The 25,595-nt window shown below is 45.9% G+C and overlaps 1 protein-coding gene across 1 annotated transcript in view; it reads right to left on the bottom strand.

The window, feature by feature from the left end:
- The window catches only part of MTR (5-methyltetrahydrofolate-homocysteine methyltransferase), a 345,546-nt gene that overhangs the window by 296,477 nt on the left and 23,474 nt on the right, over positions 1-25,595 (bottom strand). Inside the window, 1 exon segment of the mRNA XM_030196515.1 lies at positions 13,540-13,629. Coding sequence (XP_030052375.1) covers positions 13,540-13,629 — 90 coding nt within the window.

The raw sequence follows: 25,595 nt of genomic DNA, 5'->3' as shown, positions 1-25,595 counted from the left end.
TTTTGGATAAAGGGTATGATACATACCTGTAGCAGTTGTTCTCCGAGGACAGCAGGCTGATTGTTCTCACGACTGGGTTGATGTCCGCGTCAGCCCCCACCAACCGGAAGAAGCTTCGCGGGACGGTCGGCACGCAGGCCACGCCCACCGCGCATGCGCGGCCGCCTTCCCGCCCGTGCGCGACCGCTCCCGCCAGTTGAATGACAAGCAATAAAATATGAAACACACAACTCCAAAGGGGAGGAGGGAGGGTAGGTGAGAACAATCAGCCTGCTGTCCTCGGAGAACAACTGCTACAGGTATGTATCATACCCTTTCTCCGAAGACAAGCAGGCTGCTTGTTCTCACGACTGGGGTATCCCTAGCTCTCAGGCTCACTCAAAACAATAACCCAGGTCAATTGAACCTCGCAACGGCGAGGGTACAACAGAAATTGACCTACGAAGAACAACTAACTGAGAGTGCAGCCTGACCAGAATAAATTCGGGTCCTGGAGGGTGGAGTTGGATTTACACCCCAAACAGATTCTGCAACACCGACTGCCCGAACCGACTGTCGCGTCGGGTATCCTGCTGGAGGCAGTAATGTGATGTGAATGTGTGGACAGATGACCACGTCGCAGCCTTGCAAATCTCTTCAATAGTGGCTGACTTCAAGTGGGCCACCGATGCTGCCATGGCTCTGACACTATGAGCCGTGACATGACCCTCAAGAGCCAGCCCAGCCTGGGCGTAAGTGAAGGAAATGCAATCTGCTAGCCAATTGGAGATGGTGCGTTTCCCGACAGCGACCCCTAGCCTGTTAGGGTCGAAAGAAATAAACAATTGGGCGGACTGTCTGTTGGGCTGTGTCCGCTCCAAGTAGAAGGCCAATGCTCTCTTGCAGTCCAATGTGTGCAACTGACGTTCAGCAGGGCGGGTATGCGGCCTTGGGAAGAATGTTGGCAAGACAATTGACTGGTTAAGATGGAACTCCGACACCACCTTCGGCAGGAACTTTGGGTGAGTGCGGAGCACTACTCTGTTGTGATGAAATTTAGTATATGGAGCATGAGCTACTAGGGCCTGAAGCTCACTGACCCTACGAGCTGAAGTAACTGCCACCAAGAAAATGACCTTCCAGGTCAAGTACTTCAGATGGCAGGTATTCAGTGGCTCAAAAGGAGGTTTCATCAGCTGGGTGAGGACGACGTTGAGATCCCATGACACAGTAGGAGGCTTGATAGGGGCTTTGACAAAAGCAAGCCTCTCATGAATCGAACGACTAAAGGCTCTCCAGAGATGGCTTTACCTTCCACACGATAATGGTAAGCACTAATCGCACTAAGGTGATTCCTTACTGAGTTGGTCTTGAGGCCAGACTCTGATAAGTGCAGAAGGTATTCAAGCAGGTTCTGTGCAGAGCAAGAACGAGGTTCTAGGGCCTTGCTCTCACACCAAACGACAAACCTCCTCCACTTGAAAAAGTAACTCTTTTTAGTGGAATCCTTCCTAGAGGCAAGCAAGACCCGGGAGACACCCTCAGACAGACCCAACGCAGCGAAGTCTACGCCCTCAACATCCAGGCCGTGAGAGCCAGGGATTGAAGGTTGGGGTGCAGCAACGCTCCGTCGTTCTGCGAAATGAGCGTCGGAAAACACTCCAATCTCCACGGTTCTTCGGAGGACAACTCCAGAAGAAGAGGGAACCAGATCTGACGGGGCCAAAAGGGCGCTATCAGAATCATGGTGCCGCGGTCTTGCTTGAGCTTCAGTAAGGTCTTCCCCACCAAAGGTATGGGAGGATAAGCATACAGGAGGCCGGTCCTCCAATGAAGGAGAAAGGCATCTGACGCTAGCCTGCCGTGTGTCTGAAGTCTGGAACAGAACAGAGGCAGCTTGTGGTTGGTCTGAGAGGCGAAAAGATCCACCGAGGGGGTGCCCCACTCTCGGAAGATCTTGCGTACCACTCTGGAATGGAGCGACCACTCGTGCGGTTGCATGACTCTGCTCAGTCTGTCGGCCAGACTGTTGTTTACGCCTGCCAGGTACGTGGCTTGGAGAAGCATGCCGAACCGACACGCCCAACGCCACATACCGACGGCTTCCTGACACAGGGGGCGAGATCCGGTGCCCCCCTGCTTGTTGACGTAATACATTGCAACCTGATTGTCTGTCCGAATTTGGATAATTTGGCAGGACAGCCGATCTCTGAAAGCCTTCAGTGCGTTCCAGATCGCTCGGAGCTCCAGGAGGTTGATCTGCAGATCCTTTTCCTGGAGGGACCACAGACCCTGGGTGTGAAGCCCATCGACATGGGCTCCCCACCCCAGGCGAGATGCATCCGTCGTCAGCACTTTCGTGGGCTGCGGAATTTGGAATGGACGTCCCAGGGTCAAATTGGTCCGTATGGTCCACCAGAGCAGTGAAGTGCGGCAACTGGTGGAGAGGCGGATGACATCCTCTAGATTCCCGGTGGCTTGGAACCACTGGGAAGCTAGGGTCCATTGAGCAGATCTCATATGAAGACGAGCCATGGGAGTCACATGAACTGTGGAGGCCATATGACCCAGAAGTCTCAACATCTGCCGAGCTGTGATCTGCTGAGACGCTCTGGTCTGCGAAGCCAGGGCCAAGAGATTGGTGGCCCTCGCTTCGGGAAGGTAGGCCTGAGCCATCTGGGAATTCAGCAGCGCTCCTATGAATTCCAGAGACTGAGTTGGCTGGAGATGGGACTTTGGGTAATTTATCACAAACCCCAGCAGCTCCAGAAGTTGAATAGTGCACTGCATGGACCGGAGGGCTCCTGCCTCCGAGGTGTTCTTGACCAGCCAATCGTCGAGATATGGGAACACGTGCACTCCCAGCTTGCGTAGGTAGGCCGCTACCACCACGAGGCACTTTGTAAACACTCGTGGGGCAGAGGCGAGCCCAAAGGGCAGCACACAATACTGAAAGTGCCGTGCGCCCAGGCGGAATCTGAGATACTGTCTGTGAGCTGGCAGTATCGGGATGTGAGTGTATGCGTCCTTTAAATCCAGGGAACATAGCCAATCGTTTTTCTGAATCATTGGCAGAAGGGTGCCCAAGGAAAGCATCCTGAACTTTTCTTTGACCAGGAATTTGTTCAGGCCTCTCAGGTCTAGGATGGGACGCATCCCCCCTGTTTTCTTTTCCACAAGGAAGTACCTGGAATAGAATCCCTGCCCTTCCTGCCCGGGTGGTACGGGCTCGACCGCATTGGCGCTGAGAAGGGCGGAGAGTTCCTCTGCAAGTACCTGCTTGTGATGGGAGCTGAAAGACTGAGCTCCCGGAGGACAATTTGGAGGCAGGGAGGCCAAATTCAGGGCGTATCCGTACCGCACTATTTGGAGAACCCACTGGTCGGAGGTTATGAGAGGCCACCTTTGGTGAAAGAATTTTAACCTCCCTCCGACCGGCAGGTCGTCCGGTACGGACACTTGTAGGGCGGCTATGTTCCCATGGATCCAGTCAAAAGCCCGTCCCCGGCTTTTGCTGTGGAGGCGCAGGGGGCTGCTTAGGCGCACGCTGTTGACGGGAACGAGCGCGCTGGGGCTGTCCCTGTGCCTGACGAGGCCTTCGGGCCGGCTGGTTGTACCTACGCTTCGCAAAAGAATAGGGTGCAGCCTGCCGAGCCCGGGAAAAACGCCCGCCCGCGGGGGCGGGTGCTGAAGGCGCCCGGTGGGAGAGCTTGTCGAGAGCGGTTTCCCGCTGATGCAGTTGGTCAACCATCTGCTCGACCTTCTCGCCAAAAATATTATCCCCCCGGCAAGGGACGTCAGCCAGTCTCTGCTGGGTGCGGTTGTCCAGGTCAGAGGCACGCAGCCATGAGAGCCTGCGCATCACTATACCTTGGGCCGCAGCACGAGATGCCACGTCACAGGTGTCAAAAATACCCCTGGACAGGAACTTTCTGCACGCCTTCAGCTGCCTGACCACCTCCTGATAAGGCCTGGACTGCTCCGGCGGGAGCTTATCGACCAGGTCCGCCAGCTGTTGCACATTGGTCCGCATGTGGATGCTCATATAGAGCAGGTAAGATTGGATGCGGGTCACGAGCATGGAGGATTGGTAGGCCTTCCTCCCAAATGAGTCCAGAGTGCGAGACTCCCGCCCCGGGGGCGCCGAGGCGGTATCCCTCGAACTCCGTGCCCTCTTGAGAGCAGAATCCACGACCGCTGAGTCATGGGGCAACTGGGGCCGCATGAGCTCTGGGTCAGAGTGGATCCTGTACTGGGACTCTGCTTTCTTGGGAATGGTGGGGTTAGTTAGTGGTCGCACCCAGTTCCGAAGCAGCGTCTCCTTCAGGACATTGTGCAGCGGTACCGTGGAGGACTCTCTAGGTGGTGATGGATAGTCGAGGACCTCGAGCATCTCGGCCCTCGGCTCTTCCACAGAGACCACGGGAAAGGGAATGCTTATCGACATATCCCGCACAAAGGAGGCAAAGGAGAGACTCTCAGGAGGTGAGAGCTTCCTCTCCGGTGACGGCGTGGGGTCCGAGGGAAGGCCCGTAGACTCCTCTGAGGAGAAATATCTCGGGTCCTCCTCTTCCCCCCACGAGTCCTCATCCTCGGTATCGGACATTAGCTCATGTAGCTGAGTCCGGTACCGGGCCCGGCTCGACGTCGAGGCACCAAGGTCTCGGTGTCGTCGAGCGGTGGACTCCCGCGCCGGCGGGGACGGAGCTCCCTCCATCGACGTCGACGGGGACTCCACCTGCGTGGCGGTCGAGACCGGCACCGCAAGCGGCGGCGGTGTCGACAGCCCCGGCGCCGGGCTAGAGCTCGCCGGCGCCACAGTCATCGGCGCCGGGGGCGCAAGCACCCCCGACGCCGGCACAGCCTGGCGCATCAGCCCTTCCAGGATCCCCGGAAGGATGGCTCTGAGGCACTCGTCCAGGCCCGCTGCCGGGAAAGGCGGTGGGGCCGGTAAGGGTGTCGGTGCCAGAAGCTGCTGGGGGCCAGAAGACGGCACCGAGGTGCCGGAACCCCGACGCGTCGGTACCTCCACCACCGACGGAGATCTCTCCTCTCTGCGATGACACTTCGGCGTCGACTCCTCTTCAGGGTGCACCGAGGGCTCCCGGTGACGGCGCTTCTTATCTTTTTTCCGGTGCACGTCACCGGCGCCGGAGGGCATGGAGGAGGAGGAGGTCGATCCCCCTCGGTCTCGAGGTACCGGGTCCGACAGGGTTCGGTCCCGTGGCTCACGAGTTGAGGGAGTGACCGGGGCCGACTGCCCACGCGGCCTCTCAACCCCACTCTCACCGGCGGACCGGCGGGCCGACGGGACCTGTTCTCCTGGGGTCGCTGCCATCGGTGCCGATGTCTCGGGCATCGATACCGGTACCGAAGAACCGGCCTTCGATACCGATGCCGTCGAGGTCGACGTCGAGGGGCCGGCGCAAGTTCCAAAAAGACGGTCCCGCAGAACTTGCCTCGCAACCTGAGTCCGTTTCCGGAGACCGAGACACAAAGCGCACGACTTGAGATTGTGCTCCGGCCCGAGGCACTGGAGGCACCAAGCGTGGGTGTCGGTCTGCGAGATCGGCCGGCCGCAGCGACCACACTTTTTAAATCCACTCGGGACCTTCGAGGACATCGACGGAAAAATCGCGTCGGCGAAGTCAAAGTCGGCAATGGTGGCTAAAATCACACCACGAAAAAATCAACCGACCGAGCGGCCACTAGGCCGCAACGTGGCGTCCCCGCTAGAAAGCGAGGGAAAAAGGGGAGAAAATTTCTTTTTTTTTTCTAAACAATACAAACAAAATCAGAGGAAACCGAATGGGAATCCAAGCGACGATCCGCGTAAACGCGGTCGAAAATCCGGCGGCTGAACAGAGAGAGAGGCAAACGCACCACTCTCTCAGTCGCGGAAAAAAAGTAACTGGCGGGAGCGGTCGCGCACGGGCGGGAAGGCGGCCGCTCATGCGCGGTGGGCGTGGCCTGCGTGCCGACCGTCCCGCGAAGCTTCTTCCGGTTGGTGGGGGCTGACGCGGACGTCAACCCAGTCGTGAGAACAAGCAGCCTGCTTGTCCTCGGAGAAATGATGATTCACACTCGGCTGCTCGGGATGAGTTGATTCTGCAGTGCCTGTGGTGTTATATCTGAAGATCCATATTATCAAAATGATATGTTTTGCAAAGTAGTCAAATATATGTGAGTTGTGTATGATGCTGGGAATAATTTTGGGCGTGTTTTAAGGGGCCTGCACATAAAATTTTTGTCCTGATTTGTCACACAATGACAAACAGCTTGCTAGTACATGTAAATCCCACATTCATAAAAGCAGCCTTCAACTGTATACTGGTTAAACCTTAGGAACACAGTATAAACGTTCAGGTCAGCAAGTCTCTCCTTGTATGGTTTGCAACACAAAACCCATACCATGTTTGTAGCTTCTAGAAAGTTAATTATCCTTTGAGCAGCGACTCCATTATTTTTCCTACCACCGACATGAGACTTACCTTCGCCACTACTGCCAACTCCAGACCGCGCCTTCTGTCTCGCTGCACCCTACGCCTCGAATAAACTTCCTGAGCCCCTACGTCATGCCCCATCCTTGGCCACCTTTAAATCTAGACAAAGCCCACCTCTTTAACATTGCTTTTGACTTGTAACCACCTACCCTCCTCTCCTCCTTCCTGTACACATTAATTGATTTGATTACTTTATTTTTTGTCTATTAGATTGTAAGCTCTTTGAGCAGGGACTGTCTTTCTTCTATGTTTGTGCAGCGCTGCGTACGCCTTGTAGCGCTATAGAAATGCTAAATAGTAGTAGTAGTAATTTTGTTCTGGGTTGATGCATGTAATTGTAGTGTGCTTCTAAAGTTATTGTAGAGTCATTGTACCAATAATGGTTGTAATTGTGTGTGTATAAAAATCTTCAATAAAAATTCAAGGTAAAAAAAAAATAAATAAAAAATCACAGATTTCTGCAATTGTTAAAACTTCTTTTTTTTTTTTAATCAGGCGACTTAACATTTTAAGTTTCAAGTTTATTCTTATTTTTCTATACCGTCATACAGACATGACATATAGGCGGTTCACAATATTTAATATAACCTATTCATTTGTGTGGCTGTCCAGTTCCCCAGTTAACTTCCACTGTATTCTAGGTGTCCTACTGGACAAGGATCTCACCTACGGACCACAGGACAGGTAGTTTTCCATACATTTTATCGTCTTCGATTGATCAGATCTATTCAGCCTCTACTGCAGTTTTCAGCATTAAATATCTTTATTCATTCACCTGTAATTTCCAAATTAGATTACTTTAATTCAGTATATAAGGGTAGTAGCATTAAAGATATATGAAGACTTCAGTTAAGACGGAGAACTGTATTCTGAACTATCAGTAGAATAGGCAAATTTGACCGTATTACTCCCCTCCTAAAATCTGCCCATTGGCTTCCCAGAACCCACAGGATCACTTACAAACTACTCCTCCATAGAATCTAAAACTTTAGCTTCAGGCGAACCCTCCTATCTTTCTTGCCATCTTACAGTACCTTCCCCCATGCAGTTTCAGATCACTTACATAGACCACAGAAGTCTGCCCAGCTCCCGTTTTGTTTCCCAATTACCGGCGTCGCCAACCAATCTCTGCTAAGATTCCGTGGAACCATTCCTTCTAAATAGGATTCCTTTGTGTTTATCCCACACGTTTGAATTCCATTACCGTTTTCATCTCCACCACCGCCCACGGGAGGGCATTCCACATATTCACCACCCTCTCCGTGAAAAACTACTTCCTGACATTAGTCCTGAGTCTGCCCCCCTTCAACCTCAATTCGTTTGCGGATTAATACCTTTCAAATATTTGAACGTCTATCATTTCACCCCTGTTTCTCCTTTCCTCGTATGGTTTGCAACGCAAATCCCATACCATTTTTGTAGCTTTTGTTTGCACTGCTTCCAGTCTTTTTACATCTTTAGCAAGATACGGCCTCCAAAACAGAACACAATACTCCAAGTGGGGCCTCACCAATGACTTGTAGAGGGGCATCAACACCTCCTTTCTTCTGCTGGTTATGCCCCTCTCTACGCAGCCCAGTATCCTTCTGGCCATGGCCATCAATTTGTCGCAATGTTTCTTCACCTTCAGATCCTCCGACACCAAACACCCCAAGGTCTCTCTCCTGAGTCGAGCTTACTAATTTTTCCCATCTTATTCGGTATCTCTCTTTTGGGTTTCTGCACCCCAAGTGCATCACTCTACGCTTCTTGGCATTAAATTTTAACTTTTGTCTATTAGAAACCCTTGTGTTACTTTTTTCTTTTTTTACATATGATGTGATGTGAGTGGACGGTAATAAAATATGTTTATATTGTAGAGCACATAAGTTCTCCTGACGACGCAAGATACTGCGAAACACAGCTTGTGTTGGGAACAAACACAGTGAGCGGAATACATGGACTCTAGATGTTAAGTTTATAAAAGCGGCACAAGCACAACCTCACGCCAATTATCTACTCTGAAGATTTTATCACATCACAAACACGGAAAAACGTTGACCCGAAGGCCCACCTCGAGATAAGTACATTTGCAAATCATAAATATTAATGAAGTGAAGGAGATTGTACAAGCAAAAGAAATCATTAAGAGATTATAAGGAGGTAGAGAGGGTCACAGTGCAGTGATGTGTGAGTGATTATATTACTAAGTCAAGCACTCGGAGTGATATGTAATATGCACAACTGAGCACTGTTCAATTTAAATTTAAAGTATCAAGAATTGTATGAAAATAATACTTAAGAGCATATGTAAAAAAAGAAAAAAAGTAACACAATGGTTTCAAATAGACAAAAGTAGAACTGAATACATGAAACCAGAAGAAAACAAGGTACCCCAGGAATAACCTAATTGATTAAATTTGAACTGCCTTCTAAAGTTAGGAGATCCCTTCTTATCGTTTCTACTCCCTCCAGGGTATCCACTCTATTGGCTATTTTTTGTGTCATCCGCAAAAAGGCACACCTTTCCTTCCAGCCCTTCAGCAATATCTCCCACAAATATATTAAACAGAATAGGCCCCAGCATCGACCCCTGAGGAACTCCACTGCTCACCTTTCTTTCCTCCAAGTGGATTCCATTTACCACCACCCTCTGTCACCTGTCGATCAACCAGTTTCTTATCCAGTTCAACAATTTTGGTCCTAAGTTCAACCCTTTCAGCTTATTCACGAGTCTTCTGTGGGGGACCGTATCAAAGGCTTTGCTGGAGTCCAAGTAGATTACATCTAGCGCACATCCTTCATCCAGTTCTTTGGTCACCCAGTCAAAGAATTCAATAAGATTCATTTAGCAGGATTTTCCTTTGGTAAAGCCATGTTGCCTCAGGTCCTGTAACCCGTCGGCTTCCAGAAAGTTAACTATCCTTTCTTTCAGCAGCGACTCCATTATTTTTCCTACCACTGACATGAGACTTACCGGTCTGTAGTTTCCCCACTTCTTCTCTGTCTCCACTTTTGAGAAGAGGGACCACATCCGCTCGACTCCAAATCCGCAGAACCTCTCCCATCTCTAAAGATCTATTAAATAAATCTTTAAGAGGTCCCGTCAGGACCTCTCTGAGCTCCCTCAGTATCCTGGGATGTATCCTGTCCGGCCCTACTACTACTACTACTACTACTACTATTTAGCATTTCAATAGCGCTACAAGGCATACGCAGCGCTGCACAAACATAGAAGAAAGACAGTCCCTGCTCAAAGAGCTTACAATCTAATAGACAAAAAATAAATAAAGTAAGCAAATCAAATCAATAGCTTTGTCCGCCTTCATATTCTCAAGCTGTTTATAAACTCTTTCTTCCGTAAACGGTGCAGTATCCACTTCATTCCCAGACGTTCCCTCAGCAGCCGACTGCGGCCCTTCTCCAGGATTTTCCTCCGTGAACACCGAAGAAAAATAATTGTTTAGCACGTTCACTTTATCTTCATCACTCTCCACATAGCCACTCTCATTATCTTTCAGTCTCGCAATTCCATTCTTATCTCTTCTCCTTTCTACTACTACTACTACTACTATTTAGCATTTCTATAGCGCTACAAGGCATACGCAGCGCTGCACAAACATAGAAGAAAGACAGTCCCTGCTCAAAGAGCTTACAATCTAATAGACAAAAAATAAATAAAGTAAGCAAATCAAATCAATTAATGTGACCGGGAAGGAAGAGAGGAGGGTAGGTGGAGGCGAGTGGTTACGAGTCAAAGCAATGTTAAAGAGGTGGGCTTTCAGTCTAGATTTAAAGGTGGCCAAGGATGGGGCAAGACGTAGGGGCTCAGGAAGTTTATTCCAGGCGTAGGGTGCAGCGAGACAGAAGGCGCGAAGTCTGGAGTTGGCAGTAGTGGAGAAGGGAACAGATAAGAAGGATTTATCCATGGAGCGGAGTGCACGGGAAGGGGTGTAGGGAAGGACGAGTGTGGAGAGATACTGGGGAGCAGCAGAGTGAATACATTTATAGGTTAGTAGAAGAAGTTTGAACAGGATGCGAAAACGGATAGGGAGCCAGTGAAGGGTCTTGAGGAGAGGGGTAGTATGAGTAAAGCGACCCTGGCGGAAGACGAGACGGGCAGCAGAGTTTTGAACCGACTGGAGAGGGGAGAGGTGACTAAGTGGGAGGCCAGCAAGAAGCAGATTGCAGTAGTCTAAACGAGAGGTGACAAAGGTGTGGATGAGGGTTTTGGTAGAGTGCTCGGAAAGAAAGGGGCAGATTTTACGGATGTTGTAAAGAAAGAAACGACAGGTCTTGGCGGTCTGCTGGATATGAGCAGAGAAGGAGAGAGAAGAGTCAAAGATGACCCCAAGGTTTCGAGCTGAGGAGACAGGGAGAATGAGAGAGCCATCAACAGAAATAGAAAACGGGGGGAGCGGGGAGGTGGGTTTGGGGGGGAAAATGAGAAGCTCGGTTTTGGTCATATTTAATTTCAGGTAGTTGCCTCTCTTTACATCTTTACCCATTTTTACTTATTTTTATTTCCGCTCGCACTTTTGCTAGCCATAATTTTCCTCTTCACTTCTTTGAGTATAATCTGATAATCTTTTCTGTGATCCTCTCGTCGATTTCTTTTGTATTTCTTCAATAAAGCCTCTTTTGCTCTTATTTTTTCAGCTACTTGTTTGGAGAACCATAAAGGCTTCCTGCTTCTCTTGTTTTTGTTTACTGATTCTCATATCGTTCCAGCTTGCAGTAAATCAATATTTTGGCATCCTTCACCAAAATTTGCAATACATTCGCATTTGCTTTCACAGATTTCTCCAGATTTTCTAATCTGACATGATGATAAATCTCTAAATTCTCAAACTTTTTAGCCAGAGAACTACAGGAGAATTTAAGAGATGCAATATCCAAAGAGCAATTGACAATAGTTAGCTCCAACTTGGTAAGAAGACCAAGAGTTACCTCTCCTGAAGACTGAGCTGTCCCATTCCTTCTTGGATCCTCGGCTCACACCACCAATGACAAACTAGGAGTCTCAACCACAGAGGCTAATGGCACCATCGGGGAACCCTGTCCACTACAGTAAGGTGTGTTCCATTCTGACTCGAGGAAGGGCTCAGGCTTACAGCTGAACCCAAGCCATTCACTCCCAAGAGAGGAGAAGGGAATCCCAGAGACCACAGCTGTGCGTGTCGGTGTCAAATGCTCATGAGGGCTGAGGGAAACCTCGCTCCCAAGCGGGTCCACACTTCCACCAACGCTGCTGGCAGCAGGGGCCTGGCCTTCACTTTTTCCTTCTTCTTGAGGCTAGACAAAAAACCCGACAATCATGGGCTGAAACGCAGAAGACGCAGGAAGCGTCAAGGACATATGCAGTGGGGCTCTCACCATCCCCTTCTGTTTGTATGGCATCCAGTAAGGAAAATTCAGCAGACAGGAAAAAAGCTTGTTCATTGAGTTCTGCCACTAGATCTCAGACGTCTTAGGTTGCCGCCATCTTGACTCCTCCCCTACCTATAAACGTTTTAAACGCTTTTTGGTCATTTGGATTTCCTATGCTCAATCTCTTAATCCAAGAGTGGAGTTTAGTTCCGAATAGGCTACATCTCACTCCATGATAATGCTTTGTACTTGAGATTAGTTACTCCTGTGATTACAGCTCTCTAGGATCCTAGGGGGGGAGGGGGGAGGTGTTGGGTGGGTAGTTAAAGAGTAATACCCAACCCCCATGTACTCTTTCAAATTGTACATTTTGTTCAGACTTCTCAAGAATACTATTTTACAGCTGCAAGTTGTTTACCTATTCATTATCTACTTTCTATTGTATATTACTGTCACAGTTCAGTTTGCTTTTTGTATTCTTGCCCCCTTGTGTCAATATTGCAATAAAATATATTTACAATAAACTTGGTGCTGCCAATGAACACTGTGTAAAAAGAATTGTGAGAGATGAGACTTTTTACAACAGGATTAGCCATTATAAGGATGTACGAACTGTTAAGACTGACATTAAGAAGGGCTCTAAAGGTTAAAAAGAATCAAGTTACCGCTGGTTCCCTCATTAGTGAGTTGGATTACAAAGGTGCACTATATATGTGAGATGGAGCAATTGACGGCAGTTAAAAAGAAAACCCTGCCTAAATGGGATAATGTGTGGAGACCCTTCTTGAATGCTTGTTCTGGATAATTAGTTGATTGACTTGCAAGGGCGGGGTGGAAGAGGGAGGGGGGGACGTAGGAGAGGGTGGGGCAATAGGATATGGGAGTTATAACTCTAAAAACTGATAAATCTTGAAGTATAATTGGCTGCTGGAATGGTATTGTTATTTCGTGTGCTTTTTATTGTAATGTACTTTGATATAGTTTCTGCAACTTTGTTATGGTTTGAATTGTGATACATTGTGCTTGGATTATTTTGTCCTAACAATGCTTAATAAAGACTTCTATAAATAAATAAATAAATAAAAAAGAATCAAGTTGAATGCAAAAACAGACCAGTATTTCTGCATCAGAAGAGATTTGCATGGTCAAATCTTTTGGCTCGGCAGAGGAAATGGACTGAAGTATTATTGAGACTCTGTAGTCTTCACACATTTGCCCAAGTAATACCTACATAAATGACAGTACAATAGTCTAAACATGAGATTAGAAGGGCATGAGGAAGGGTTTGCATGGTTGAGCCATCAAAATTATTGTGAACAGAATGTAATGGACATGAGGCGAAAAAGTTCTTTTTGACTACTGAAGATAATTGTGGAGTGAATGACAGTTGGCAATCAATAACCCTCAAATATTTGAAGGAATCTACAGTCTGTACTGGATGGCCAAACAGAGTAGAGATAACTGAGGGACAATCAGAACAACCTGAGATCCAGCAGGCCACAGTTTGTTCAGCATTTACCACCAAATGATGACAGTGCAACCAAGAGGACCCTCACCTGTACGCATTATGACAGTGCACAGTGTGCATCATGATGGCTAGTACTGTAGTGACTTAAAGCAGACACTAACTCAGGCCCTACAGTAAAAGTACAACTAGCAGACTGGCATCCTGTCATGAAAAGTAATATCTCCCTTTAAAATTCCTTACCAGATGCTCCAGACCATAATCAGCTTGGGCAACGCTGGTGCTGCTGAATGTGTTGGTTTCGATAATGTCGGCTCCAGACAGCAAGTATTCCTGCAAAGACAAGTGGGGAGGGGGTAAGCACTGATGCTGTACACTCTCCAGCACAGACTACAGTTCATAATTCACTATACCAGGTCTTAGATGGCACTAGAAACATTTGCAAAAATGTAGGTTTGCTTGAGAATAAAATATAAATAAAACAGGAAGCTACTAAATAAAAATAAACGATGAGAACTTCTACTACAGTAGCTGCACCAATTCTGAAAAGATTCAAGCACTATCAAGTATGAGGGGTGTAAAAGCCCAAGTACTAGGTTGTCCCGAGTCTAAAATTTAGTGCAAGGGCCACTATAACTATCTTCACCACCAGAGGGGTCCCACAAGTAAATATGGCCCTGAGCATAGGACCCACGCCAGTCCAGCATTGTACATTCTTTCCCTTCCCCTTCCCTTTATGCTGCCTTTTTCTCCAGGAAGAAACTAAGATGGTAAGGAAATAAGTTGTGCTGCTGGACTATGGGAAGGAGGGGAAAGGATTGAGAGGGCACTACTGGAGCGGAGGCAGGGGGAAGAGCTGTGCCCCACAAGTGCTCAATGCAGCCCTGCACACAGACACTATGAAGCGTGAACTCTCTTTACTACATTGTAGCTTCATCGCATGCCCCCTAGTCCTAGTATTTTTGGAAAGCGTAAACAGACGCTTCACATCTACCCGTTCAACTACATTCATTATTTTATAGACCTCTATCATACCTCCCCTCAGCCGCCTTTTCTCCAAGCTGAAGAGCCCTAACCGCTTTAGCCTTTCCTTATAGGGAAGTCTTCCCATCCCCTTTATCATTTTTGTTGTCCTTCTCTGCACCTTTTCTAATTCCACTATATCTTTTTTGAGATGCAGTGATCAGAATTGAACACAATATTCGAGGTGCGGTCACACCATGGAGCGATACAAAGGCATTATAACATCCTCACTTTTGTTTTCCATTCCTTTCCTAATAATACCAAACAAATATTCTATTTGCTTTCTTAGCCACAGCAGCAGCACACTGAGCAGAAGGTTTCAACGTATCATCAACGACACCTAGATCCCTTTCTTGGTCCGTGACTCCTAGCGTGGAACCTTGCATGACGTAGCTATAATTCGGGGTCCTCTTTCCCATATGCATCACTTTGCACTTGCTCACATTATACGTAGAGGAGTGTGGTAGCCGTGTTAGTCCACTCTTAAGGTTATCAATAAAAATCAAACAAAATAAAACATGGAAAAGAAAATAAGATGATACCTTTTTTATTGGACATAATACATTTCTTGATTAGCTTTCGAAGGTTGCCCTTCTTCCTCAGATCAGAAATAAGCAAATGTGCTAGCTGACAGTGTATATAAGTGAAAACATTCAAACATTACTATGACAGTCTGACAGGGTGGGAGGATGGGGGTGGGTGGGAGGTATGCATGGGGACATCAAAGCATATCATTGATATTCTAACAGGATGGGTGTGGATAGGTGAGGGGTGGGGTGATCAACAGAGACATACAGCTTTATGGTTTATAATGGGCTAGGAACCCCAGATCCTTGTTAAGTCCTTTCTGTTGGATGTTAAAATATTCAATCAATCATTCTGACTTCAAAGGTCTTACGTTCTTGTATGGTTTTAAAGTTACCTTTCAGGATTCTCACTGTGAAGTCACTGGTACAGTGTCCTGGTCCTGTAAAATGCTGACCAACAGGCGTGGGAGCCCTACTGGCACCAGTATTGTTCATGTGATGTCTATGTAAATTGAATCTTATCTTAAGCATCTGGCCTGTTTCTCCAATATAGCATCTTTCGTTACATTTTTTACACTGAATGATATATACCACATTGGAAGATGAGCAAGTGAAAGATCCCTTTATGTTGAATATCTTTCCTTTGTGGATGACTGTGGGGTCCTGTGAAATATTTTGGCATAGCTTGCAACTGGATAAATTACAGGGAAGTGTGCCCAGCCATTTAAACGCCCAGTCTCATAAGGTCCTCTTGTAATTTTTCACAATCTTCCAGTGATTTAACAACTTTGAATAACTTTGTGTCATCAGCAAAATTTAATTACCTCACTAGTTACGCCCATCTCTAGATCACTTATAAATATGTTAAAAAGCAGCGGTCCCAGCACAGACCCCTTGGGAACCCCACTAACTACCCTTCTCCACTGAGAATACTGACCATTTAACGCTACTCTCCGTTTTCTCTCTCTTAACCAGTTTTTAATCCACAATATAACAATAGCTCCGCAAGCTCATTTTTCAGTTCTAAAAGTACTCTGGGATGAATACCATCTGGTCCAGGAGACTTGCTACTCTTCTGTTTGTAGAACTGCCCCATTACATCCTCCAGGTTTACAGAGAATTCATTTCCTCCGACTCATCAGCTTCGAATACCATTTCTGGCACCGGTATCCCTCCCAAATCTTCTTTGGTGAAGAACGAAGCAAAGAATTCATTTAATCTCTCCGCTACGGCTTTGTCTTCCCTGATCACCCCTTTTACTCCTCGGTCATCTAGCAGTCCAACCGATTCTTTTGCCGGCTTCCTGCTTTTAATATACCTAAAAAACTTTTTACTATGTGTTTTTGCCTCCAATGCAATCTTTTTTTCGAAGTCCCTCTTAGCCTTCCTTATCAGCGCTTTGCATTTGACTTGACATTCCTTATGCTGTTTCTTATTATTTTCAGTCGGTTCCTTCTTCCATTTTCTGAAGGATTTTCTTTTAGCTCTAATAGCTTCCTTCACCTCACTATTTAACCACGCCAGCTGTCGTTTGGTCTTCCTTCCTCCTTTTTTAATACGCGGAATATATTTGGCCTGGGCTTCCAGGATGGTGTTTTTGAACAGTATCCACGCCTAATGTAAATTTCTGACCCTCAGTCGCTCCTCTAAGGTTTTTTTTCCACCGTTCTTCTCATTTTATCATAGTCTCCTTTTTTAAAGTTAAATGCTAACGTATTTGATTTCCTATGTATATTTACTTCAAAGCTAATATCAAATCCGATCATATTATGATCACTTATCAAGCGGCCCCAGCATCATTACCTCCCGCACCAGATCATGCGCTCCACTAAGGACTAGGCCTAGAATATTTCATTCTCGTCAGCTACCAGCTGCTCCATAAAGCAGTCCTTGATTTCACCAAGGAATTTTACCTCCCTGGTGTGCCCCGATGTTACGTTAACCCAGTCAATACCGGGGTAATTCAAATCACCCATTATTGTGTTGCCCAGTTTGTTTGACAGGAGCCGAGTAGGGGAGGGTGCGTGAGACACGGAAGCATCCGCGGAGGCCGCAGCCTTCAGAGCCAGGGAGATGCTGTCCGTGAGAGTTCCTCCCCCCCCCCAGGACAACGCACTCTTCAACCGGATTCTGGTAAGAGCAAAGTCCAGCCAGGGAGGGGGATGGGTAGCCGTGTGACTCCTTCATTTGGGACCGCTTCCCGCAAACCGAAATTTCACTGTCACATTCCCCTTCCCGGGGGTAGGAAGGAGCTGTTGCTCACAACTGACCCTGTCACACCTCTGGGGCAAGAGATGTCACCCACTTTTATGCAACCTCACCTATCCCATACACATGCTGGTACCGGAGGTAGGAAGGAGCTGTTGCTCACAATGACTGACCCTGTCACACTTCTGGGGCGGGGGCTGTCGCCCACCTTTATACAACATCCCCTCCCTCACACACATGCCGGTACGCTCTACTTAAGGCTTTGATTCAGTGTCATTTGTTGTCACTCCTTTTCGCTATCACTGTGAGCGTTGTTATCCATCGGAATCACAGTCTCCATTCTAGATTGATCAACCCCAGTCACATATGTACCTTTGGGTGTAAATCTTACACCTCTTCTTTGTTCCCCCAGCCTGAGGCTATCATTATATTCCCAGTCCCATTCCCACGTGAGCTGTTCCAAATGCATTCATGCTTGCCATTCAAGGGTTGTCATCCGTTAATATCCCCAATTTTATCTTTACCTATTATCATCTACCGTGTGAATATTTCTGTTTTCAAGTGAAGGTACTTTTGTCATTTCTGAAGAAAAAAAAAACCAGGTGTTTTAATGTTAAATCTTGGTATTTATAAGGGTTGAGAAGTTAGGTCAGTCCCTAATTTCCTTTAACATTTCTGCATCCGTCTGTTCATCCTGGCCAGGCAGACGGTAGTACACTCCTATCACTATCTTTTTCCCCTTTACACATGGAATTTCAATCCACAGCGATTCCAAGAAGTGTTTTGTTTCCTACTGAATTTTCCATCTATTAGATTTAAGGATCTCGTATATACAATGCTACCCCTCCACCAATTCGAGCCACCCTATCACTACGATATAATTTGTACCCCGTATGACAGTGTCCCACTGGTTATCCTCCTTCCACCAGGTCTAAGAGATGCCTATTATATTTGTTATGATTCTGCTTAACTCTGCTAGTCAGACAGGGGAATGCCTGGAACTGTTCCCGATTGGCCCATCTGGGCTGAGCTGACGTCAGTCTGATCTACTTAAGCTTACCCTTCCCTACAACCCTTGCTTTGGCGTTGCCCTTTGTTTTTTGCTGAAGCCTTACCTTGCGCTGTTTGAGCTTTTGCTCTGTGTGTTGTGGAGTTTGTTTTCTCCTTCCTTGCTGTAGCCCTATATTGCTCTGTCTCAGTGTGCTTGCTGCTTCCAGCGTGTGCCTGATTATCCATCTTCCCTCACCTGTGATTTCCTCTGTTTGACTCTGGTGCTTTGTGGTAAGCTCGTTTATCATTCTGTTCCAGGTTGTTTGTTTTGTTTCCCTTGGAGTTACCCTTTGTGCTCTGCTTGTATTTTGTCGTGCTTCTTGTCTTTGTGGCAGACTCGTTTCTTTCTGTGGGGGTTGCTCGTTTGTTCTTCCCTGTGTTTATGTTAACCCTTGTCTGCAGTGTTCCTGCCTCTGGCAGCTGTGTGTTCAGAGCCTGGTTAACCCTTTGACTGCAGTATTTTGCCTGCCTCTGGCAGCTGAGTGTTTGGAGCAGTCTTTCCCTTGTGACTGTTTTAATTCTTTTTTGCTGTCACTACCCTTGCTATTACTATGTACTGCTCTTTCTGAGCGGGGTGCGTCTCAGGCCCGGCTCTCTATTTTTTGTTGGCTTTTCCCTCTCCTGTCAGCTGGGGGTTTCTGCTCTCTGTATACATATTTCTCAGTGCCTCATTTCCTGTGTGTGCTGTGGGGTACAGCCTGACGTGTTTCCTATAGTTAACTCTTAGTTCATTTTTCCCTTCTGTCCTTAGTGAGCACTTAGCATGTTAGTGCACTTGTCCCCGTGGGGACCCCTCGTTTTTTTCCCTTTCTCCCTTCCCTGGGTTTGAGTCAGTTCCGGTTAGGCTGTGAGGCCTGTATGACTGTAATCTGAGCAAGTGGGTTCCCGATAGGCCGTGAGGCCCGCCTGAATGCCATATCTTCCCCTTTCTGGTAGTGCCAGTTGGTCGTGTGTGTGTGTGCAGGGCTTGGTAGCTGGGGTGGCGTATAGTACTTGTTCGGTCCATCCTGGGCCTTGGTCCTAAAAGCTATACTAGGCATTGGCCTAGGCTCAAGGGCTCATAACCAGCCTGACAATATCTAGTTTTCATTTAGTGCAATATATTCTAACTCTCCCATCTTATTTCTTAGCCTCCTGGCATTCGCATATAGACATTTCAAACTATGTTTGTGTTCCTATTTACATCACACTTAGTACTTGACAGTATTAATTTGCAATAGTTTGTCCGAGTTTTATTTTTATTTAAGGACACCTGATCTACTACGGTCTCTTTTGCAACCTCACTATCAGGATACCCTATCTTCCCTGTTTTGGTGATATCTTTGAAAGATTTATCCCGAACCATGCGCTTTTGAGTAACTGTCTGCCTTCCCCCCGTTTCTAAATTGAAAAGGTAAAATTATGTATCATACCTGATAATTTTCTTTCCATTAATCATAGCAGATCAATCCATAGACTGGTGGGTTGTGTCCATCTACCAGTCTATGGATTGATCTGCTTGATGAAATGGAAGCTGTTCTATCTCCTTTTTATTTTTTAAATGCCGATGCCAGTAGCCTGGTCCCACCCTGGTTAAGGTGGAGCCCAACCTTTCGGGATAGGCTCCCTCTTCCCCAGAATGTTGCCCAGGTCCTAACAAATCTAAAACCCTCCTCCCTGCACCATCATCTCATCCACGCATTCAGACTCCGGAGCTCTGCGTGGAACGGGTAGCATTTCAGAAAATGCGACCCTAGAGGATCTGGATTTGAGCTTTCTACCTAAGAGCCTAAATTTGGCTTCCAGAACCTCTTTCCCACATTTTCCTTTGTCATTGGTACCCACATGTACCAAGACAGCCAGCTCCTCCCCAGCACTATCTAAAATCCTATCTAGGTGACGTGTGAGGGGGATGTTCACTCATTTTGTGGAGCATGAGGAAATGTCTGAGTCATTAAAATCTGTGCAAATTGTGGTTTTATTGAAACCAGGATGGGACCTAGAACAACCAGCTTCATACATACCTATTTCTTTATTGAATGTGGAGGCCAAAATGTTTGCTAAGCTGTTGGCAAATAGACTAGCATTAGTTTTACCTTCTTTGATTGATGATTGCCAAGTAGGGTTTGTCCAAGGGCATACAGCTTCAAAAAAATATACGTAAAGTATTGGCCTCAATGGAATGCGTTCAGCGGATGGGAACGCCTTCTTTGCGCATTAGTTTCGATGCAAAGAAGGCGTTCGACAGAGTGAATTGGGAATTTTTATTTGCCACATTGGAGGCTTATGGCTTTGATGGGTTCTTTACGGCAGCGATATGAGCACTATATGATTCACCTCGGGCAGCTACCTTGATTAATGGCATACCTTCTGATTATTTTTCGATTCAAAGAGGGACTTGACAGGACTGGCCACTATAGCCTCTACTCTTTAGCTTTAACTTTAGATCCCCTGGTTCGAGAGATACTATCTAATAAGGATATTCAAGGGGTTAGATCAGGTACGTAAGAATTCAAAATATCGGCATTCGCAGACTATCTCTTGATGCATCTGGTAAACCCAACTGAGTCCCTGGCAGCTTTAATGGATAGTTTTGCAGAGTATGGTGATTTCTAGGGTCTCAAATCCTTGGCATTGCCTACGCAGAAATCAGTAAGACGGTTCTGGACAGGTCAATTTCCTTTGAAGTGGGCTTCTCGATGCTTCCCGTATTTAAGTATACAACTTCCTTATAGGACATTCTTGAGCCACGATTTGAAGGTCTCTCACCTTCTAGATTATACTAAACAATGTTTAGTGCAATGGGCTTCAATGCCGTTATCATTGTATGGTAGAATTCAGTTATTCTGGATGATTCTCTTTCCTAAATGGTTGTATATCCTGCAATTATTGCCCATAAAACTGGTATCTTTACGCAAATTGATATCTAATTTTTGCTGGAAAGGGAAAAAAATGGTACGTTTAGGTGTCTACAAGGCTCTTAAGCAACAGGGGGGACTCTGGCTTCCAGATATGCGGAAATATAATTTAGCCTGTCTGCTTCAATATATGGGAGACTGGATTCTTGACAGTCAGATTTACACACCCCAGACATTTGAACAGACCGCATATCATCCCTGGAATTTTTTTTTCCTTGATGCACTGTTCTGCAGGTGTGCTGCCAGAAGGCCTAAGAAATAGTTTATTATTAAAGTCGCTACGGGAGACATGGAAATATTTAATATCATTGTTAGGAGGGAATCTCCAGAGGTCAGATCAATTACTTTTATTAGGTAATCCTGACTTTAATAAATTACAAAAAATCAGGAAGATCAAATCCAACCAACCAAGTTAAACCTTAAACTCACTATAGTAAACTTGGGTTCAGAATAATTTATCTTTTTATATTATATATATATATATATATATATATATATATATATATATATATATATATATATATATATATATATATATATATATATATATATATATATATATATATAGTGGTGGAAATAAGTATTTGATCCCTTGCTGATTTTGTAAGTTTGCCCACTGACAAAGACATGAGCAGCCCATAATTGAAGGGCAGGTTATTGGTAACAGTGAGAGATAGCACATCACAAATTAAATCCGGAAAATCACATTGTGGAAAGTATATGAATTTATTTGCATTCTGCAGAGGGAAATAAGTATTTAATCCCTCTGGCAAACAAGACCTAATACTTGGTGGCAAAACCCTTGTTGGCAAGCACAGCGGTCAGACGTCTTCTGTAGTTGATGATGAGGTTTGCACACATGTCAGGAGGAATTTTGGTCCACTCCTCTTTGCAGATCATCTCTAAATCATTAAGAGTTCTGGGCTGTCGCTTGGCAACTCGCAGCTTCAGCTCCCTCCATAAGTTTTCAATGGGATTAAGGTCTGGTGACTGGCTAGGCCACTCCATGACCCTAATGTGCTTCTTCCTGAGCCACTCCTTTGTTGCCTTGGCTGTATGTTTTGGGTCATTGTCGTGCTGGAAGACCCAGCCACGACCCATTTTTAAGGCCCTGGCGGAGGGAAGGAGGTTGTCACTCAGAATTGTACGGTACATGGCCCCATCCATTCTCCCATTGATGCGGTGAAGTAGTCCTGTGCCCTTAGCAGAGAAACACCCCCAAAACATAACATTTCCACCTCCATGCTTGACAGTGGGGACGGTGTTCTTTGGGTCATAGGCAGCATTTCTCTTCCTCCAAACACGGCGAGTTGAGTTCATGCCAAAGAGCTCAATTTTTGTCTCATCTGACCACAGCACCTTCTCCCAATCACTCTCGGCATCATCCAGGTGTTCACTGGCAAACTTCAGACGGGCCGTCACATGTGCCTTCCGGAGCAGGGGGACCTTGCGGGCACTGCAGGATTGCAATCCGTTATGTCGTAATGTGTTACCAATGGTTTTCGTGGTGACAGTGGTCCCAGCTGCCTTGAGATCATTGACAAGTTCCCCCCTTGTAGTTGTAGGCTGATTTCTAACCTTCCTCATGATCAAGGATACCCCACGAGGTGAGATTTTGCGTGGAGCCCCAGATCTTTGTCGATTGACAGTCATTTTGTACTTCTTCCATTTTCTTACTATGGCACCAACAGTTGTCTCCTTCTCGCCCAGCGTCTTACTGATGGTTTTGTAGCCCATTCCAGCCTTGTGCAGGTGTATGATCTTGTCCCTGACATCCTTAGACAGCTCCTTGCTCTTGGCCATTTTGTAGAGGTTAGAGTCTGACTGATTCACTGAGTCTGTGGACAGGTGTCTTTCATACAGGTGACCATTGCCGACAGCTGTCTGTCATGCAGGTAACGAGTTGATTTGGAGCATCTACCTGGTCTGTAGGGGCCAGATCTCTTACTGGTTGGTGGGGGATCAAATACTTATTTCCCTCTGCAGAATGCAAATAAATTCATATACTTTCCACAATGTGATTTTCCGGATTTAATTTGTGATGTGCTATCTCTCACTGTTACCAATAACCTACCCTTCAATTATGGGCTGCTCATGTCTTTGTCAGTGGGCAAACTTACAAAATCAGCAAGGGATCAAATACTTATTTCCACCACTGTATATATATATATATATATATATATATATATATATATATATATATATATATATGCACTTTAAAAAAATGCTAAAGTGTTTTAAATTGTTTTAAATGTGCTCAGACCATACCGTTTACACCCATTATATCCCCAAGACGAATATGTGGTGGTGTCACAATGGAACCATCATTGCACATATGATGTTCCACCTCCTAATATTTGTGTATGTACATACAGCTGCGCCCAAGTAGATCTTACTCACCGATGTATGCGTATATCTATAATACATATGTATAAGTCATGGACTATTCACATTAAATATTGTTAGACTTGAGCTCAAACCTCCGCCCATAAATTATGGTACATTCCATATTACCTTCTGATACATGGATAATAAAACATACAGTTCAACATTTGTTTAAACCTAAAGGAGGAATATGTTAATTCATGACACCCTGATTTCTCTTCCCCCACATATCTTACACAAACCAACCCACAATGCGATATACACACATATTCACATAATTATTTCACTTCCCTTGGGGTATATTGTGCTCGTGCTTCATTAAAATCACATATCATTCATCCATTCCAATCTTGCCATCAAAATAACTGCTCCCTTTAAGCCTGAGACAGAGAATGCTAGTTTCTGACGTTGGGAGGCCAAGGGGTTGTTATAGTTGAGTGATCTTATGGATTCAGAAGGGAAGTTGCTGATGTGGTCTGCTTTGCAAGATAGTGGAAAGGTAGAACCCCCAGATCTTTTTGTGTATAGGCAGGCAAAATTATTATTTAGTAAGCTTGAACCCATCAGACCCAAGGTTTTTATTACGGAACAGGTTACTGGAATTTTTTGAACCAATACAAGATAGGGGCATCTCGGTATCTAATTTACAAAAAGCGTTGGAGAAATTGCAGGGAGACCCAGATAGGGGAGAGAATCGGAATCGATGGAGTAGGGATTTGGGAGTATCACCAGAATCCCTTGATATTTGTAGACTGATTCGTCAGATCCCATCAGGTTCGGTTAATGCCGAATTGCGTGAATGTAACTTTAGAGTGTTGCATAGGGCATATTTTACCCAAGAGAGTCTTTAAGGAAGGAGGGACAGACTCTTCTATATGTCGGAAATGTCGTCGGGAAGTTAACTCTATTCATGCGTTTTGGACGTGTCCAATTATACAAGCATTCTGGAGAAAAATGATTAATTACTTGGAGACATTGGGAGGAAGGCTAATTGAGGTGACACCAGCAGGTTTTCCACTAGATAAATACGAAGACATGGGACCTCAATACAGATCTTTTAAGCTCTTGATTCATAAAGCAGGGATGGTGGACAAACATATTATTTTGGGGGTGTGGATTGGCGACCAGGCTCCTTCATAATGGCAATGGAGGAATAGATGCCATACTATGATGTTAATAGAGCTGCAATATGCACGCTCTTCTTATAAAAAGAAACAAAGGTTCTTGGCTATTTGGGATAGTTATCTCCAGTCCATGTCGCATAGAGCTCGCAGCCTTAAATTCTTTTAAAATTATATGCCATGAGGGTATGCTTGTGGAAGGACTTGGTGATGGGAGGGGGGGGGGGGGGGAGTGGACGGAGGGGTCCGGATCGCGTTCATGAATAATTTTTTTTTTCCTTTTCTCGTCCTGTTGGGAGTGCAGAGTCGGGGATGGGTGGGGACAGATGATTGTTGGTTAGTAGGTTACAGTGGTAAGGTTTGGGGAGAGGATAGCTCTACAGCACCTTGAAAGGTGTAAGGAAGTGTTGGGGATGTTATAAGAAACCAAACATTCCCCTTCTTTTCAAGTGTTAGCATTGCGTTACGAGACATACACTTGAGAGATGGTACAAGATGGAAGATAGGGATTGGCAGATCCGTTATTTTGGAGGCATTTGTTTTAGGATTTACTGTAACTGGTTCTAATGGTTGAGAATATATTATTTGGACGTAGTTTGGGGAAGCAGATAAAATATAAAACTTGGGACGATTGCTCAACAGAATGCTGTGATTTACTGGATGTTTTGTAAATGGTTGAATGGTTGCTGCTGAAATCTGCGACTGATTTGTCCAATAAAAAGATTTAAACATAAAAACAGTCTGGATGGCTTTCTAAAGGAAAAAGTCCATAGATTATTATTAAATTGATTTGGAGAGAATCCACTGCTTATTTCTGGGATGAGCAGCATAAAATGTATTGAACCTTTTTCAGAATCTTGCCAGGTATTTGTGACCTGGATTGGCCACTGTTGAAAACAGGATGCTAGGCTTGATAGACCTTTGGTCTGTCCCAGTGTGGCAATATTTATGTAAAGCCGTAAAGAACTCTCCCGGCTGTACCGCCACCAGAACCAAGAAAAGCATTTCCATGAAGAAATACTTGACCCTCAAAAACTATTCACCTTCTTGAGGTACATTAGACAATGAAAACTGCCCTTATTTGGAAC

The sequence above is a fragment of the Microcaecilia unicolor genome, chromosome 3 (genome assembly GCF_901765095.1).
Source record: "Microcaecilia unicolor chromosome 3, aMicUni1.1, whole genome shotgun sequence".
Classification (NCBI taxonomy): Eukaryota; Metazoa; Chordata; class Amphibia; order Gymnophiona; family Siphonopidae; genus Microcaecilia; species Microcaecilia unicolor.
This window is presented reverse-complemented; position numbering and strand designations above follow the sequence as displayed.